Source organism: Mobula birostris, chromosome 7, assembly GCF_030028105.1.
Source record: "Mobula birostris isolate sMobBir1 chromosome 7, sMobBir1.hap1, whole genome shotgun sequence".
Classification (NCBI taxonomy): Eukaryota; Metazoa; Chordata; class Chondrichthyes; order Myliobatiformes; family Myliobatidae; genus Mobula; species Mobula birostris.
Window position 1 is genome coordinate 93685904 of NC_092376.1, and position 19308 is coordinate 93705211.

Sequence of the window (19308 nt, forward strand, 5' to 3'; positions counted from 1 at the left end):
GACAGACCGGTTGCTTTGAACCTGAACTGTTTGAAGTTTGATGGACAGGCGATACCCCAGCAGGGGGATAAAAAGAACAGGTTTGCTAAGGCACGACACACCACGTGATCACGAGATAACGAGACCCTGGAAGAGCGGTGTGCCCCCACAAGTTGGTAGGAGTTTGGAGGTCTGGTCGTGGGAACCGACCATAGACGCACAGAGTGAAGAGGTACGATCGGCGGGAACCTGGTGTGTGTGTTCGCCCTTGCCTGGGTGCCGGGTTCACCGCGGAAGAACGGTCATATCCGGAACGGAGGGGTCACAGTCGGTGACCACAGAAGACATAAAAGGGTTCGCCCGAAAGCTAACTGCGAAGAACAAAGGTCTGTCTGAATCAGATTTGCATATTATCTCTCTCTCTCTCTCTCCAACGGCACAACAGCGATTACTGCGAACTGTACTAAGCTGAACTGAACTCTGCGTCACTTGAGACTGATCATTTTACCCCTAGACTGCGATAGAGCTTGGTTGATCCTATTACCCTAGTTCTGTGTACGTGTGTGTTTTATCATTGCCAATCTGTTGCATTCATATCCTTATGATTAGAGTACTGTGTTACTTATTTCTTTAATAAAACTTTCTTAGTTCCAGTAATTCAGACTCCAACTAAGTGGTCCATTTCTGCTGGTTTGGCAACCCAGTTACGGGGTACGTAACAGATGAAATATAATATGGGAAAATGTGTGGCTATCTACTTTGAATGTTGTGATTGAATAGACTGAGCCATACATAAGATGTAACTGGAAGATGTAGAAGTTTTATTCAAAACAGCAGATCTTTTGCAGAGAATTGAGTTCTCTCCTCAGGGTGTTATACTTTTTAAACACAAAGACAAAATGATTACTGTTTCAGTGGTTATAATCATCAACTTTGCCTGTCTATATTCAAAATATTAACTTTGCAGAATTACATATTTACAATGGTAAACTCGAATGATGTTTCCTGTAGATTTTACTGTCTTTTGTCAAAACTTTTTTTTCCAAAGCTTAGTGCGCCACCTTATGTTTTATGCTTTATTGCAAAAGTATTGCAGGCTATGTTCCTTTTGTTACTCTTATTACTTTCACAGTATGAGATAGTTGAAAGCAAATCCATGTTTTGTGTGATTTGAAATCATGTATGGCTGGAGTTAATTTGCATATGTACATTTTCAATGTATTTAGTTCTTGCCTCAGGAAGGAGGATCTGCTTGATTTTCTTTCTTTCACACCATCATTTAGCTTTTAGTAATACAATCCTCATCACTGTCCTGGTGGAGATCACATTCCTGAGTAAAGATCAGAACTTGAATTTCAACTTTGAAGCATAATAACAAACAACGAAGAGAAAATCTGCAGATGCTGGAAATCTGAGCAACACACACAAGATGCTGGAGGAACTCTGCAGGCCAGGCAGTATCTATGGAAAAAAGTAACCAGTCGACGTTTCGGACTGAGATTTTTCATCAGGACCACAATACACTTCTACTATGTGCTGAAAGGAGAGCTTACAGTATTTTTCTTTATAGTGTGTGGAAAAGTGAACTTTTGCTATTGAATTATTATTTTTATATCTTAACAGGGGCTTTGGCTAGTCCTGTTGCAGTCGATCAGAAAATATCTGCAATCTTGGGGAAAAATGTCACCTTAAAGTGTTTTGTAACTGTGAAGGAAAATGTAACTCAGATCTCCTGGGAGAAGCAAGAACGTGGAACTACAGACACTGTTGCAGTGTTTCATCCTAAATATGGAATTTCAATCCAAGGAGATTATTCAGGAAGAGCTGAGTTCACAAATCCATCTTCAAAAGATGCAACCATTGTTATTACCAAAGTCAGATTTTCAGACTCTGGAAACTACATCTGCAAAGTGGTTACTTTTCCATTGGGAAATTATCAAGAAACAAGCACGGTGACTGTGATTGGTATGTATATTTAACATTTTGCTATACTGTGCAAGGAGAATTAAGGATTAATTTGGTTAAATTGGGCAAATTTCCTGCAGATCAATTTGCCACTAAAGGAATTCAAAGAAACAGACATCTGATCTGTTATTTGGGGTGTGGTGTTGGGAAAGCGGTAACCTGCATTTCTAATTCGTGGTACAAATAGAGTAGTCAATGATATTTAAATAACTAATTTCTGAAAATGGAGAAGTTGTCAATACGAAATTTGGCCTTTATTTCTTTGGATTTACCTTAAACCATTCATCGGAGCTATTCCATGTATAATGTTGAGCAAAATTCTCGGATATCTTATCTTTACACAAAATAAACTCATGTAGCTGCGGCCTGCTGAGTTTCTCCAGCATTTTGTGTGCATTACCTTGATTTCCAGCATCTGCAGATTTTCTCCTGTTTGTGATTCTCCTTACAGCTAAACTACCATTAAACACCTTCCACTATGTTCTCCTCTGCAGCCCATTCAAGACCATGATTTTCTTTTTCCAATGTTTTGCTTTATAAAGTTTAGCACAATTTCTTTTGCAGTATGGCTATAATTACAAAGCTTAGAGCCAGCATATCTTTTAGCATTCTTGATTATTTGCAACATCTTTCCCCACCCCACCATCATTTTTCTATCGCCTAAGGGAAATGTGCCCTTTATTTTTATATCGCATTTGCTTCTATAATTTTGTACATCTCAACACAAACTTCCCGAGAAAGTGCCCTGCAGATAGACATATCTTCCAAGATTACATTCCTCTAGCTTTGTCAACCTACTCTTAAACCAAAAGTTTAAAAACAAACTAGATGCTGGAAATTTTGTTTTAATTATTGCAAACGATGGAGAGAACAAAGGGATTAAGGGAGTATGTGTGATAGCAAGAGAGCCAAGAGGGGAGATGGAACGAGTTGAGAGAGAGTGGTGAGAGCTTGCTAATCACAAATATTCTTGAAGGAGCTTTGGGGAGAAGTAGATGAAGGGAATGGAACTTATCTAAAAAAAATATTGAAATGGAATGATGTATATTGAAGAGGCAAACACTGAAATTGTACAATACATTGAAGAGAAGCAAATCATTAACAATACTGGAAATCTGAAATGAAGATCTTGCTAGGAATATTCAGTAGGCCAGGTAACATCCCCAGATGTCCTTTCTTTAACTGGACAGTTCTGATTGTATTGGAAGGCTAATGATCTGAAATGGTTTACATCATCGAAGTTCTGAGGGCGATAAGATGAATACTCTTCTTTTGAGCTTGCATTAGTATTCATTGAACAATGTCAAAGGCCCAGAGCAAAGTTGTCTGACTGGGAATAAGACTATAAGAATTAGACCATTTAGCCCATCAAGTCTGCTCTACCTTTCAATCATGATTGATTTATTTTCCTTCTCAACCCAATCCTTCTGCCTTTTTCCCCATTATTTTTAATGCTGTTACTATTCAAGAACCTGTCAATCTCCGCTTTGGATATAGCCATAGACTTAGCTTCCACAGCTGTCTATGGCAATGAATTCTATTTGCCCACATTAGACCCATTATCACTCCACAACTATCCAAGTACCTATCCAAACTCCTTTTAAGCATTGTATTTTTATCTGCTCCTATCACTTCCTATGGCAGCCACTGGAGATGATCATCGTCCTCATGATGATTATCCCTCAGAAATTTACCCCTCAGATCTTGAAATCTGTCTCAAAGTGCAATACATAGAGTTTAGGACCGTACATTACAGGACAACATTGCTGGTACTTCAGCCCATGATGTTGTGCTGAACTTATTAAGCTAATGATTCAAACATATCTCTCCCTGTTCTGCGTATTAATGTGCCTATCTAAGAGTCACTTAAAGCTCCTCTGCTAATTGCTTCTACCGCCACTCATGATTGTGCATTCCAGGTCCCCACACTCTGCTTTAAAAATAACTTGCCTTGCATACCTCCTTTGTACTTCCCCCTTTTGTATAAAGTGCATATACAGGTTTCCCCCGCCAACCGAAGGTAGAGCGTTCCTGTGAAATGGTTCGTAAGCCGGAATGTCGTAAAGCGAAGAAGCAATTACCATTTATTTAAATAGGAAAAATTTGTGAGCATTCACAGACCCAAAAATAACCTACCAAATCATGCCAAATAACACATAAAACCTAAAATAACAGTAACATATAGTAAAAGCAGGAATGGTATGATAAATACACAGCCTATATAAAGTAGAAATACTTTTCCACAATCATTGCTGCACTGTTCACCGTAGCAAAAATCTCACACAAGCGCTCTCGGCAGAAACACTCTCTCCGGTAACCTTTAAGCTATGAAGCTGCCAAATCATACCAAATAACGCATAAAAACACAGCCTGTATAAAGTAGAAATAATGTATGTACAGTGTAGTATCACTTACCGGAATTGGGAAGACAGCGCCGAGCACACTGATGATGGTATGTTAGGCTGAGTCGTCGGAGGTTGGGGTGGTATAGTGGTCCCAACCTCCAGGCTGCCGACTGATACCAATCCGCGAATCATGCATGAGTACAGTGGTAGCTGGGACGCACCCAGCATATCATTTAGAAAAAAGCCGAGATAAACAAGCTAATTAATTAGGTGTCGCCCGGCACGTAAATTGCCGATTGCGTCGCCTCTGATCTGGGCCGACATTTACGTGATGGGCGGCACCTAATTAATTAGCTTGTTTATTTCGGCTTTTTTTCTTAAAGATGTGTTGGGTGCATCCCCGCTATCGCTGCATTTTCCGCGGCAATGTATCAGTCTGCGGCCCAGGGGTTGGGGTGATGGGACACTGGGGTGTCATCTCATCATTGTCTGTTTCCATCAGGGCAGGCAGGTCATCTTCTTCTATGTCTGCCTGTCTCGATGTCGAAGGTCGAGGTTCGTCGTCTGCTGTGGCTGATGTGGAAGGCTTGAAAAACGACAGTATGCTTGACTGATTAGCCTCGCAGGTTTTTCTGTCATACAGTTCTTTGTGAGCACTCAAACCATCTTGCAAATACACCCTAAACCTACGTACCCTTTCAAAATTAAAGTCGTACTTTTCTGCAATCAATTGTCAATTGCAGCAAAAATCTCACGCAGTTGCTTCACGTTCAGATCCTGGACGACTTCGCTTTCAGTCCGTTCGCTACTGCATTCGGTTTCGATTGTTATCCTTTCCTCTTCCAATTGCATCAGCTCTTCATCTATCCCTTCTTGGTCATGGGATGCCAAAACCTCTTCAACATCATCTTCGTCAGCTTCCACAAGCCAAATTCACCTTGTCCTTGCTTCGTTCACCATGATTGAAACGCTTAATTATGTCTAGTTTTATGCTAAGTGTAATACCCTTACGAGCTCTTTTAGGCTTTTCTGATACCTTAGAACTCATCTTGCAAACGGATGCTCACAGGCACATGTTTAAGCAGTGCCGGCTGGAATACAGTTCTGGGGGAGGAGCTTAGCTGTTCAGGGCACACGCTGCCTTTTCTCGTGCGCTGCTTATTTCACGCGCTTTTTTTTGTAACAGTGAAAACACCTATTAGCGAAAACAGGTAACTAATGTAGGTCTTTTCGTAACAGCGAGGTTTCGTAAAGCGAATGTTCAAAAAGCTGGGGACACCTGTATTCTAATACTAGACATCTCAGCCCTGGTAAAAAGATTACTTGCTGTCTATTCCATCTATATTCACATTATTTTGTAAATTTCTATCGTCTTCCTTTGCCCTTCATTATTCTAAAGAAGCCTCCCCAGCTTTTCTAACCTTTCCTCAAGCATATTCTCCGAAAGAGGCAGCATCCTGGTAAACCACCTTTCTCACAGCCTCCATATCATTCTTGTAATAACATATCAAGAATTGATTGCATTTCTCTAAATGTGATCCAACCAGAGTTTTATTAGGCTGTAACATAACTTAGACCATTAGGAATAGGAACAAAATTAGGCCATTCAGCCTGAGTCTGCTCTGCCATTTCATCATGGATCCCAGTCAACCCATTACACCTGCCTTCTCGCTATAACCTTTGATGCCCTGACCATTTGGTAAACTATTAAATTTTGCTTTAAATATACCCATGGTCCTGGCCTCCATAGCTGTCTGTGGCAGAGCATTCCACAGATTCACTACTCTCTGGCTTTTAAAAAATATTCCTCTTTATCTGTTTTAAAAGGTCACCCCTCTAGTTCTGGACACCCCCACCATAGGAAACATCCTCTCCAAATCCAACTTGTCTAGTCCTTTCAACATACGGTAGGTTTCAAATAGATCCCCCAGCATTCTTCTAAATTCCAGTGAGTACAGGCTCAAAGCTGCTAAACGTTCCTCGTATGTTAACCCCTTCGTTCCTGGAACCATCCCTGTGAACCTTCTCTGGATGCTCTCCAATGACAACACATCCTTTCTGAGATATGGGGCCCAAGACTGTTGACAGTACTCCAAGTGTGACCTGACTACAGCCTTATAAAGCCTCAGAAATAAATGGCAACATTACCTCCTTTATCACAGACTCAACCTGTAAATTAACCTCTGGGAGTCTTGCAGGAGGTTTCCTAAGTCCCTTTGCACTTCTGCTGTTTTGAATTTTCGCTCCATTTAGATAATAGTCTGCACTATTGTTCCTTTTACCAAAATGCATTATCATACATTTACCAACACTGTATTCCATCTGGCACTTTTTTGCCCATTCTTCCAATATATCTTAAGTCCTTCTGCAATCGTATTGCTTCCTCAGCACTAGCTTACCCCTCTCATATCTTCGTATCATCTGCAGACTTTGCCACAAAGCCATCAGTTCCATTATCTAAATCATTGACAAACAATGTGAAAAGTAGCAGTCCCAATACTGACCCTGAGGAACAGCACTAGTCAGTGGCAGCCAAGGCTGCCTCCTGCTTATCAGCCATTCCTTTATCCATCCCAGTATCTTTCCTGTAATGCCATGGGATTTTATCTTGTTAAGTCGCCTCATGTACATCACTTTATCAAGTGCCTTCTGAAAATCCAAGTAAATGATATCCACTGCCTCTCCTTTGTCCACCCTGCTTGTTACTTCCTCGAAGAACTCAACAGGTTTGTCAGGCAAGATTTCCCTTTTCGGAAACCATGCTGACTTCGATTATTTTATCATTAGTCTCCAAGTACCTCGAAACCTCATCTTTAATAATGGACTCCAACACTTTCTAACACTGAGGTTGGGCTAGCTAACCTATAATTTCCTTTCTTTTGCCCTCCTCCCTTTTTAAAGAGTGGAGTGACATTTACAATCTTCCACTCCTCCAGAATCAAGTGATTTTTTTTTGAATGATCATGTCCAATGCATCCATTATCTCTTCAGCAACCTCTCTCAGGACTCTGGGATGTAGTCCATCTAGTCCAGGTGACCTTTGAGTTTGCATTTTTCCTTTGAAATAGCAATGGCACTCCTGTTCCCTGACGCTGTCAGACCTCTGGCACACGGTATCTTCCACAGTGAAGAGTGATGCAAAGTACTCATTAAGTTCATCTGCCATTTCTCTGTCCCCCATTACTACCTCACCAGCATCATTTTCCAGTGGTCCAATATCAACTCTCACCTCCCTTTTACTCTTTATAAAATTGAAAAAAACTTACTATTCTGCTTTATATTATTTGTTAGTTTGCCCTCATATTTCATCTTTTGCCTTACAATTTTTTAGTTGTCTTTTGTTGGATTTTAAAAACTTCCCAATCATCCAACTTCCCAATCAGTTTTGCTATCTTATATGCCCTTTTCCTTGTCTTTTGTGCAGTCCTTAACTGCCCTTGTCAGTCATATTTGCCTACCCCTGCCATTTGGGAACTACTGTGGGGCATATCTATGCTGTCCTTGTGAACTATTCCCAGAGACTTCAACCACCTCTGCTCTGCCGTCAGCCCTGCCAGTATCCCACTCCAATCCACTTGGGCCAGCTCCTTTCTCCTGCCTCTGTAATTCCCTGTATTCCATTGCAATACTTGTGCTTCTCCCTCTTAAATTGCTGACTATTGAACTGAGTGCCTTAACCAATGCAACGCTGTTATATTGGCTCGTATATGTCTAGGGGAAATCCCACTCAGCACCTGCTTCAACGCTTCCCATGGAGTCGGTTGCCGTCCGAATCAATCCCAAACATTAATCATCAGCCAGCACACCCAGTACGTTTTACCAAGTACACTTTATAGATATTACTAATTCTATGACATTAATATAAATTCAATACAGAAAAGGAAGTAATGAAAAAAAAAGGCGCCAAGACTTATCAAAGTCCAAGTTCTTCGCGCGCAACCGTTGGAGCTCAATCGATTCCTGACGACCACCCGAATCCTGTCGACTCACGGCTCAGGACCACCCGAAGTGATCGACCGGAACCTTTCCGCACGTCCGCCATCTTCCCCATCTCTCCTCTGACTTCCCGCCAAAACCCCGTCCCCAGTCATATGATATAGCATTATCATCCGAAAACAAAACGATACGTGACCACCCATTGGCTAATAGCACCCTGCTATCTGTATTAACCCAAGCAACTGTCTAGCTGGAGACTTTCTCAGCATTTAACATAACAAAGAAGCATTCCCCAGTATAACATAACAAAGAAGCCATTTTAAATTTAACATAAAAAAAAGAAAGACGAAGTATGTGATCCAAGGGGACATTGCTTTGTGGATCCAGAAATGGCTTGCCCACAGAAGGCAAAGAGTGGTTGTAGACGGGTCATATTCTGCATGGAGGTCGGTGACCAGTGGTGTAGCTAAGGGATCTGTTCTGGAACTCCCTCTCTTTGTGATTTTTTTTATAAATGACCTCGATGAGGAAGTGGAAGGAAAGGTTAGTAAATTTACTGATGACACAAAGGTTAGGGGTGTTGTAGATAGTATAGAGAGCTGTCAGAGGTTGCAGCATGACATAAATAGGATGCAAAACTGGGCTGAAAAGTGGCAGATGGAGTTCAACCCAGATAAGTGTGAGGTGGTTCATTTTGGTAGGTGAAATATGATGGCAGAATATAGTATTAATGGCAAGGCACTTGGCAGTGTGAAGGATCAGAGGGACCTTGGGGTCCAAGTCCGTAGGACACTCAAAGCATCTGTGCAGGTTGACACTGTAGTTAAGAAGGCATACGGTGCATTGTCCTTCATCAGCCGTTGGATTGAGTTTAAGAGCTCAGAGATAATGTTACAGCTATATAGGACCCTAGTCAGGTCCCACATGGAGTACTGTGCTCAGTTCTGGTCACCTCACTACAGGAAGGATGTGGAAACTATAGAAGGGGTGCAGAGGAGATTTACAAGAATGTTGCCTAGATTGAAGAGCATGCCTTATGAGAATAGGTTGAGTAAACTCAGCCTTTTCTCCTTGGAGTGGCAGAGGATGAGAGGTGACCTGATAGAGGTGTATAAAATGATGAGAGTCATTGATCATGTGGATAGTCAGAGGCTTTTTCCCAGGGCTAAAATGGCTAGCACGAATGGCTCTGTTTTAAGGTGCTTAGAAGTAGGTACAGAGGAGATGTTGGGGTAGTTTTTTTACGCAGACAGGTGTGAGTGTATGGAATGGGCTGCTGGTGACAGTGGCGGAGGCAGATACAATAGGGTCTTTTTAGAGACTCCTGGATAGGTACATGGAGCTTAGAAAAATAGAGGGCTATGGGTAAATTCTAAGTAAGTACACGTTCGGCTCAGCTTTGTCGGCCGTAGGGCCTGTATTGTGCTCCAGGTTTTCTGTTTCTAATCTGCCTCCACTGCATAATCTCGCACCACCCTCTGAGTGCAGAAGTTTCTCCTCAGGTTCCTCAAGTATTTCACCTTTCACCTTTAACCAATTACCTCTATTTCTAGTCTTACCAACTTCAGTGAAGACAAATCTGCTTGCTGTAACTCCATTCATACCACTCATAATTTTATATACAGGTTTCCCCTGCCATCCGAAGGTAGAGCGTTCCTATGAAATGGTTCGTAAGCCGGAATGTCGTAGAGTGAAGAAGCAATTGCCATTTATTTATATGGGAAAAATTTGTGAGCATTCGCAGACCCAAAAAATAACCTACCAAATCATGCCAAATAACACATAAAACCTAAAATAACAGTAACATATGGTAAAAGCAGGAATGATATGATAAATACACAGCCTATATAAGGTAGAAATACTTTTCTACAATCATTGCTGCACTGTTCTCCGTAGCGAAAATCTCACGCAAGCGCTTTTGACAGAAATACTCTCTCCAGTAACCTTTAAGCTATGAAGCTGCCAAATCATACCAAATAACACAAAAATACACAGCCTATATAAAGTAGAAATAATGTATGTACAGTGTAGTATCACTTACCGGAATCAAGAAGACAGTACCGAGCACACTGATCATGGTGTGTTAGGCTGAGTTGTCGGAGGTTAGGGTGGTGCAGTGGTCCCCAACCCCCGGGCAGCGAACCAATACCGATCTGCAGTGGTGCAGCAGTAGCCGGGACGCACCTAGCACATCTTTAAGAAAAAAGCTGAAATAAACAAGCTAATTAATTAGGTACCGCCCGGCACGTAAATGTTGGCCCAGATCCGAGGCGACGCAATTAGCAATCGCTGCACCACTGCATTCTTCGCGGCATGTACTGGTCCACGGCCCGGGGGTTGGGGTGGTGGGATACTGGGGTGTCATCTCATCGTCGTCTGTTTCCATCAGGGCAGGCAGGTCATCTTCTTCTATGTCTGCCTGCCTCGATGTCGAAGATCGAGGTTCGTCGTCTGCTGTGGCTGATGTGGAATGCTTAAAAAACGACAGTATGCTTGACTGCTTAGCCTCGCGCATTTTTCTATCATACAGTTCTTTGTAAGCACTCAAACCATCCTGCAAATATGCCCTTAAACCTATGTACCCTTTCAAAATTAAAGTTGTACTTTTCTGCAATCATTGCAGCGAAAATCTCATGCAGTTCACCACGATCGAAACGCACAATTATGTCTAGTTTTACGCTAGGTGTAACACCCTTACGAGCTCTTTTAGGCTCTTCCAATACCTTAGAACTCATCTTGCTAACGGCTGCTCACAAGCACGTGTTTAAGCAATACTGGCTAGAATGCAGTTCCGGCAGAGGAACTTGGCTGCCTTTTTTCGTAATAGTGAAAACACCTTCTGTTAGCGAAAACAGGTAACTAATGTAGGTCTTTCATAACAGTGAGGTTTCATAAAGCGAACGTTCGAAAAGCGAGGGACACCTGTACTTCTCCTAAGATCTCACCTCATTCTCCTGTGCTCCAGGGAATAAAGTCCTAATCTAATCAACCTTTCCTTAAACTGAGGTTCTCAGGTCCTGGCAATATCTATGTAATTATTCCCATTAATATTGTAAATATCTTTAAATTTAAGTTACATTCTTCTAAATTTTGATACCTTTCCTCTCGGTAGGCAACCAGAACTATACACAATAGTCCAACATCTTCTTCAACTTCAGCATAACATTCCAATTTGTGAACTCAAAAGTCTGATTTATGAAGGCCATGTGCCTAAAGCACTCTTTACTAGATCTGCTTCTGAGACCGCTATCAAGGAATTGTGGATCTGTATTCCTTCTGTTCTATCACACTTCACAGTGCCCTACCTTTCACTGCGTAGGTTTGACTCTGGTTGGTCCAACCTCCACTTGACTGCATTAAATTGCATCTGCCATTATTCAGCCCATTTTTGCCAACTGCAAGCTTCGATAGGCTTCCTCTCTGTCCACTATGCCCTTAATCTTGGTGTCATCTGCAAAACTGCTGATCCAGTTTACCACATTATTATTCAGATTTTTGACATGGAACACACACATCCCTGTGGCACACCACTAGTCACTGGCCTCCATAGGAATCATCTACAACCATACTCTTGCTTCTACCACAAAGCCAATGTTGAATCCAATTTACTGGTTCATCCACTCTATCTAGGCCTTTCAATATTCAAAAAGTTTCAATGAAATTCTGCCCCCCCCCCCCAATTTTTAAAAGTCCATTAAGTACGTGCTGAGAAGCTTCCCATTTGGTAACCCTTTCATTCCTAGAATCATTTTTGTGAACCTCCTCTGGACCCTCTGATGCCAGCACTTCTTTCTTAGATAAGGGGATGAAAAACGGTGGTATAGTGGCATTCGCATCGGACTTCGAGTCGAGTGGTTCCGGGTTTGAATCTGGTTGGCTCCTTGGCAAGCTTTCTATCTATGCTCAGTTAAGTGTCAACTAGCAATTCTGCCTCGTAACACAAGATTGCCACCCAATGCGTCACAAGGTGCGGAGAAAAACAACAATTACCACCAACTCAACCTGCAAGGTAACCTTTAGGGAATCCTGCACAAGGACTTGCAGTTCCCTTTCTACCTTTCTTTTTGAATTTTCACTCCATTTTGAAAATAGTCTATGCCTTTGTTCCTTCTACCAAAGTGCATGACTATATACTTCCCTATACTATATTCCATCTGCCGTTTGTTTGCCCATTCTCTCAATCTATCAGGGTCCTTTTGCAGACTGTCAGCTTCCTCGACATTGCCTGCCCCCCTACCTCTCTTTGTATCATCTGCAGACTTGGCCACAAAGCCATCATAGAAAAATAGAAAATAGGAGCAGGAGTAGGCCATTCGCCCCTATGAGCCTGCACCGCCATTCAGTATGATCATGGCTGATCATCCAACTCAGAACCCTGTACCAGCCTTCCCCCCATACCTCTGATCCCTTTAGCCACAAGGGCCATATCTAACTCCCTCTTAAATATAGCCAATGAACTGGCCTCAACTGATTCCTGTGGCAGAGAATTCCACAGATTCACCACTCTCTGTGTGGAGAAGGTTTTCCTAATCTTGGTCCTAAAAGGCTTCCCCTTTATCCTCAAACTGTGACCCCTCATTCTGGACTTCCCCAACATTGGGAACAATCTTCCTGCATCTAGCCTGTCCAATCCCTTTAGGATTTTATATGTTTCAATAAGATCCCCCCTCAATCTTCTAAATTCCAACGAGTATAAGCCTAGTTGATCCAGTCTTTCATCATATGAAAGTCCTGCCATCCCAGGAATCAATCTGGTGAACCTTCTTTGTACTCCCTCTATGGCAAGGATGTCTTTCCTCAGATTAGGGGACCAAAACTGCACACAATACTCCAGGTGTGGTCTCACCAAGGCCTTGTACAATTGCAGTAGTACCTCCCTGCTCCTGTACTCAATTGCTGATTGCGTCGCTTCTGATCTGGCCTGACATTTACGTGCCGGGTGGCACCTAATTAATTAGCTTGTTTATTTCAGCTTTTTTCTTAAAGATGTGCTGGGTGCGTCCTGGCCACCGCTGTACCCCTGCATGCTTCGTGGATCGGTATCGGTTGGTGGCCAGGAGATTGTTTTTACCGAGAGCGCTTGCATCGTGATTCTGTCGAGAGCACTTGCGTGAGATTTTCGCTACGGAGAACAGTGCAGGCAATGATTGTAGAGAAGTATTTCTACTTTATATAGGCTGTGTATTTATCATGTCATTCCTGCTTTTACTATATGTTACTGTTATTTTAGGTTTTATGTGTTATTTGGCATGATTTGGTAGGTTATATTTTTAGGTCTGCGAACGCTCACAAATTTTTCCCATATAAATGTAATTGCTTCTTCGCTTTAAGACATTCCGGCTTATGAACCATTTCATAGGAACGCTCTACCTTCGGATGGCGGGGAAACCTGTATCGAACCTGCCTCAACCACTTCTGCTGGAAGCTCGTTCCACACAGCTACCACTCTCTGAGTAAAGAAGTTCCCCCTCATGTTACCTCTAAACTTTTGCCCCCTAACTCTCTCCTCATGCCCTCTTGTTTGAATCTCCCCCACTCTCAATGGAAAAAGCCTATCCACGTCAACTCTATCTATCCCCCTCATCATTTTAAATACCTCTATTAAGTCCCCCCTCAACCTTCTATGCTCCAAAGAATGAAGATGTAACTTGTTCAACCTTTCTCTGAAACTTAAGTGCTGAAACCCAGGTAACATTCTAGTAAATCTCCTCTGTACTCTCTCTATTTTGTTAACATCTTTTCTATAATTCGGTGACAGAACTGTACACAATACTCCAAATTTGGCCTTACCAGTGCATTGTACAATTTTAACATTACATCCCAACTCCTATACTCAATGCTCTGATTTATAAAGGCCAGCATACCAAAAGCTTTCTTCACCACCCTATCCACATGAGATTCCACCTTCAGGGAACTATGCACCATTATTCCTAGATCCCTCTGTTCTACTGCATTCTTCAATGCCCTACCATTTACCATGTATGTTGATTAGTCCTACCAAAATGTAGCACCTCACATTTATCAGCATTAAACTCCATCTGCCATCTTTCAGCCCAGTCTTCTAACTGGCCTAAATCTCTCTGCAAGCTTTGAAAACTTATTTCATTATCCACAACGCCACCTATCTTGGTATCACCTGCATACTTACTAATCCAATTTACCACCCCATCATCCAGATCATTAATGTACATGACAAACAACATCGGACCCAGTATTGTATTCTACATCCTTTTAAAGAAAGGGAAAATGGGAATAAATAACTCTGGACCAGTCAGTTTCACACCAGATTTTGCAAAATTGACTGGCTACTAAAAAATAGTGCAGGGGGGAAAGGAATTCAGATTTTTAGATCATTGGGCTCTCTTCCAGGAAAGGTGGGACCTGTACAGATGGGCCGCTTTGTACCTGAACTGGAGAGGGACTAATATCCTTGCAGGAAGGTTTGATAGTGCTGCTTCTGGTGATTTATCCCCCAAACTAGAGTTGTAGGGGGATAAGAACCAGATGCCAGGGCATATAGAGGAGTGGTTGTGGGAATCTCATAGAAATATTCCGAATGTTAAAAAGCCGGAACAGATTAGATTTGGCAAAGTTATTTCCCATGGTAGGGGAGTCTAGGACAAGAGGGCACGAGTTCAAGATTGAAGGACATCCAGTTAGAATAGAAATGCAGAGAAATTACTTAGTCAGAGGGTGGTATAAATCTGTGGAATTTGTTGCAACAGTGTCTGTGGAGGCCAAGTCATTGGATGTATTTAAGGCAGAGATAGATAGGTTCTTGATTAGCCAGGGCATCAAAAGGTATGGAGAGAAGGCAGAGGAGTGGGGATGACTGGAAGAATGGGATCAACCCATGATTGAATGACGGAGCAGACTCGATAGGCTGAATGGCCTACTTCTGCTCCTATATCTTACGGTCATATGGTCATACAAAAACAGGAATCGAAATTGAAAGGCTGTGCATGGTGGGAATAATGTTCTGAGTTGTCTGTTTCATTGCAAGGAGTCTTGTAGGTAAGTTGAATGAGCTTAGCGCATGGATCAGCACGTGAAATTAATGTAGCCGTTAGTGAGACTTGGTTGCACGAGGGGCAGGACTGACAGCTCGATGTTCTTGGTTTTTGTTGTTTTAAACATGATAGAGTGGGAACGTTAAAGGGAGAGGACTGTGCTTTTTTTCCGTAGATGCTGCCTTGCCTGCTGAGTTCCTCCAGCATTTTGTGTGTGTTAAAGGGAGAGGGTTGGCTTTACTAGTCAGGGAATATGTCAGGGCAGTGCTCAGACTGGAGCTGATTGGGGGTGATGGGGGGGAAACTGAGGAATAACAAAGGGATAACCATGAGGTGCTCCAGGGTTGTTTTGAGGTGACAGACTGGCAGGCACTCTGAGCCACATGGAGAGGATATTGATGGGCTCACAGAGTGCATCACTGATTACATCAACTTCTGTGTGGACTGCAGTGTTCCGACAAGAACTGTCCTTTGTTATTCAAATAACAAGCCATGGATGACAAAGGACATTAAGGACATCCTGAATGCTAAAAAGAGGGTGTTTAGAGATGGAAATAGGGAGGAGCTGAGGGCAATACAGAGTGACTTGAAAACCAGGATCAGGGAGGCTAAAGACAGGTACAGGAGGAAGCTTGAGTGGAAACTCCAGCAGAACAACATGAGAGAGGTCTGGAGGGGGATGAGGACCATCACTGGGTTCCGGCAAACTAGCAACAGAGGAGCGGAAGGCAGTGTGGCCGGGGCCAATGAACTTAACCTGTTCTTTAACAGATTTGACAGTGTGGCCCCTGCCCATCCCACACATGAGCCATCTGTTGTCAGCGCCCAACCAACACATATTCCACTCTCCCTTCCTACCCCTCCTCACAGTCCCCCACTCTGCTCTCATGACTATACCCCTTCCCCACACGAAACCACCACGGTGGGCTTCACAGCTCTACAGGTGAGAAGACAGCTGAAACGTCTCAACTCAAGCACGGCTGCAGGACCGGATGGTGTCAGTACCAGGGTGCTCAAAGCCTGTGCCCCTCAGCTATGTGGAGTACTTTGCCATGTATTCAGCCTGAGCCTGAGGCTCCAGAGGGATCCTGTATTGTGGAAGACATCCTGCCCCGTCCCTGTGCTGAAGACGCCGCACCCCAGCAGCCTCAATGACTACAGGCCGGTGGCATTGACCTCCCACATCATGAAGACCCTGGAGAGACTTGTTCTGGAGCTGCTCCGGCCTATGGTCAGGCCACACTTGGATTCCCTCCAGTTCGCCTACCAGCCCCGACTAGGAGTTGAGGATGCCTGCTGAACCATGTCTACGCCCACCTGGACAAGCCAGCGAGCACTGTGAGGGTCATGTTTTTTGACTTCTCCAGTGCATTCAACACCATCTGCCCTGCTCTGCTGGGGGAGGAGCTGACAGCGATGCAGGTGGATGCTTCCCTCGTATCATGGATTCTTGATTACCTGACTGGCAGACCACAGTACGTGTGCTTGCAACACTATGTGTCTGACAGAGTGATCAGCAGCACTGGGGCTCCGCAGGGGACTGTCTTGTCTCCCTTTCTCTTCACCATTTACACCTCCGACTTCAACTACCGCACAGAGTCTTGTCATCTTCAGAAGTTTTTGGATGACTCTGCCATAGTTGGATGCATCAGCAAGGGAGATGAGACTGAGTACAGGGCTACAGTAGGAAACTTTGTCACATGGTGTGAGCAGAATTATCTGCAGCTTAATGTGAAAAAGACTAAGGAGCTGGTGGTAGACCTGAGGAGAGCTAAGGTACTGGTGACCCCTGTTTCCATCCAGGGGGTCAGTGTGGACATGGTGGAGGATTACAAATACCTGGGGATAGGAATTGACTGGTCAAAGAACACTGAGACTGTCTACAAGAAGGGTCAGAGCCGTCTCTATTTCCTGAGAAGACTGAGGTCCTTTAACATCTGCCGGACGACGCTGAGGATGTTCTACGAGTCCGTGGTGGCCAGTGCTATCATGTTTGCTGTTGTGTGCTGGGGCAGAGGCTGAGGGTGGCAGACACCAACAGAATCAACAAACTCATTCGTTAAGGCCAGTGATGTTGTGGGGATGGAACTGGACTCTCTTACGGTGGTGTCTGAAAAGAGGATGCTGTCTAAGTTGCATGCCATCTTGGTCAATGTCTCCCATTCACTACATAATGTACTGGGTGGGCACAGGAATACATTCAGCCAGAGACTCATTCCACCGAGATGCAGCACTGAGCGTCATAGGAAGTCATTCCTGCCTGTGGCCATCAAACTTTACAACTCCTCCCTTGGAGGGTCAGACACCTGAGCCAATAGGCTGGTCCTGGACTTATTTCCTGGCATAATTTACATATTACTATTTAACTATTTATGGTTCTATTACTATTTATTATTTATGGAGCAACTGTAACGAAAACCAATTTCCCCCGGGATTAATAAAGTATGACTGACTATGAATATGTAATGGGATTGTGTTATAGTCCACCCAATGACCAGTGGTGTTTAGGGGAGCAATTTGCAGGGAGATAACAGACAGTTGCAAGGAACATAAGGTGATAGTAGATGATTTATTTATTTATTTTTTAAACTATCCATATATTGACTGGTACTCCTATACCATGTTCCTATTAGAATAAAAGGCAGGGCTACTAGGTTTGATGTTTGAAGCCAGTCAATTTTGCAAAATCTGGTGTGAAATTGACTGATCCAGAGTTATTTATTCCCATTTTCCCTTTCTTCAATAATGATACTGCATCAGATACTCCTCCTGTTGTGGCATGCCTGTGACCAAAGAGAATTCTTAAAAAAAACAGCTTATTTGCTGTTTCCTCCATTGCTTTTAATTGAAGTGCCAGATGACTAGATGGCAACAAATGGTGTACCTTTATTCCAGAGGGGAGACAGTAGGGATCAGTCATTTAGTCTACTTCCCTTGGCTATTTGTTCTATATTTTGTCCCTCAGATCAGATCCCTTTTAAGCTTTTTCCCTCTCTCAGCCTTAAAACTCTGTCCTCTGGACAGCATCCCTATGAATCTTTTCTGTATTCTTTAACTTAATCACATCTGCCTTTAGTGTGGTGACCAAAACTGCACACAATATTCTAAATATGTCCTAAACAACACACTGTATAACTGTAGCATGTCATTTCAATTCTTACACTCAGTACCACAAATGCTGAAGGTAAATGTGCCTATCACTGCTGTCACTGCCCTGTCTACCTGTGTCATCAGTTTTAGCAAATCGTGTGCTTGTACCCATAAATCTCTCTGTTCAACAACACTCCCCAAGGCCTTGCCATTCACAGTGAACTTCCTGGCTTGGTTTAAATGTTTGAGTTAAATTTCATCTGTTTTTTCTCCACCCACTTTCCCCTTTGATTAGTGCTCTGTCTTGATCAGTATTTTGTTGTAACCTTAGATTTTAGATCCTGTTGTTACCTTCAGTAATGCAAATTGATTACGCTACCTACATTGTTCTGCAAATCATCAGTATATATGGTGAACAATTAGGATCCCTGTGGAACATCTATGGTCACAGGCCTCCAACTGAAAAACCAACATTTCACCACCACCTCTACCTCTTACCAAGTCAATTTTGTATCCATTTGGTTCATTCACCCTTAATCCCACATTTTCCAGCCTCCTCAGTCAGTCTATTGGATAATAAGATCATAAGAAATAGGAGCAGATTATGGCCTATCATTTTGCTCCTCCATTTCATCATGGCTGATCAACTTTCCTCTCAGCCCCAATCTCCTGTTCCCCCCACCCCACCCTGTATACCTTCATGCCTTGTCCAATCAAGAATCTATCAAACTGCCTTAAATATACATAAAGACTTGGCCTTCACAGCTGCTTGTGGCATTAAATTCCATAGATTCACAACTCTCTGACTCCTCATCTCTGTTCTAAAAGGATGCCCCTCTATTCTGAGGTTGTCTGCTCTGGATTGAGACTCTCCCACCATAGGAAACATCCTCTCCATATCCACTCTGTCGAAGCCTTTCACCATTTGATAGGTTTCAATTAGATTACCCGTTCAATCCTGGAATCATTTTCGTAAACCTTCT

At 42.9% G+C, this 19308-nt stretch overlaps 1 protein-coding gene across 4 annotated transcripts in view; it reads left to right on the forward strand.

Annotated features, from left to right (window-relative positions):
- The window catches only part of nectin3b (nectin cell adhesion molecule 3b), a 184237-nt gene that overhangs the window by 82653 nt on the left and 82276 nt on the right, over positions 1-19308 (forward strand). For all 4 annotated transcript variants that reach the window (XR_011886601.1, XM_072263519.1, XM_072263517.1 and 1 more), the window contains exon 2: positions 1603-1944. Coding sequence is in view for 3 of the 4 variants with exons in the window: in XM_072263519.1 (XP_072119620.1) it covers positions 1603-1944 (342 nt within the window). In the remaining variant the exon portion in view is untranslated. The remainder of the gene's footprint in view (positions 1-1602; positions 1945-19308) is intronic.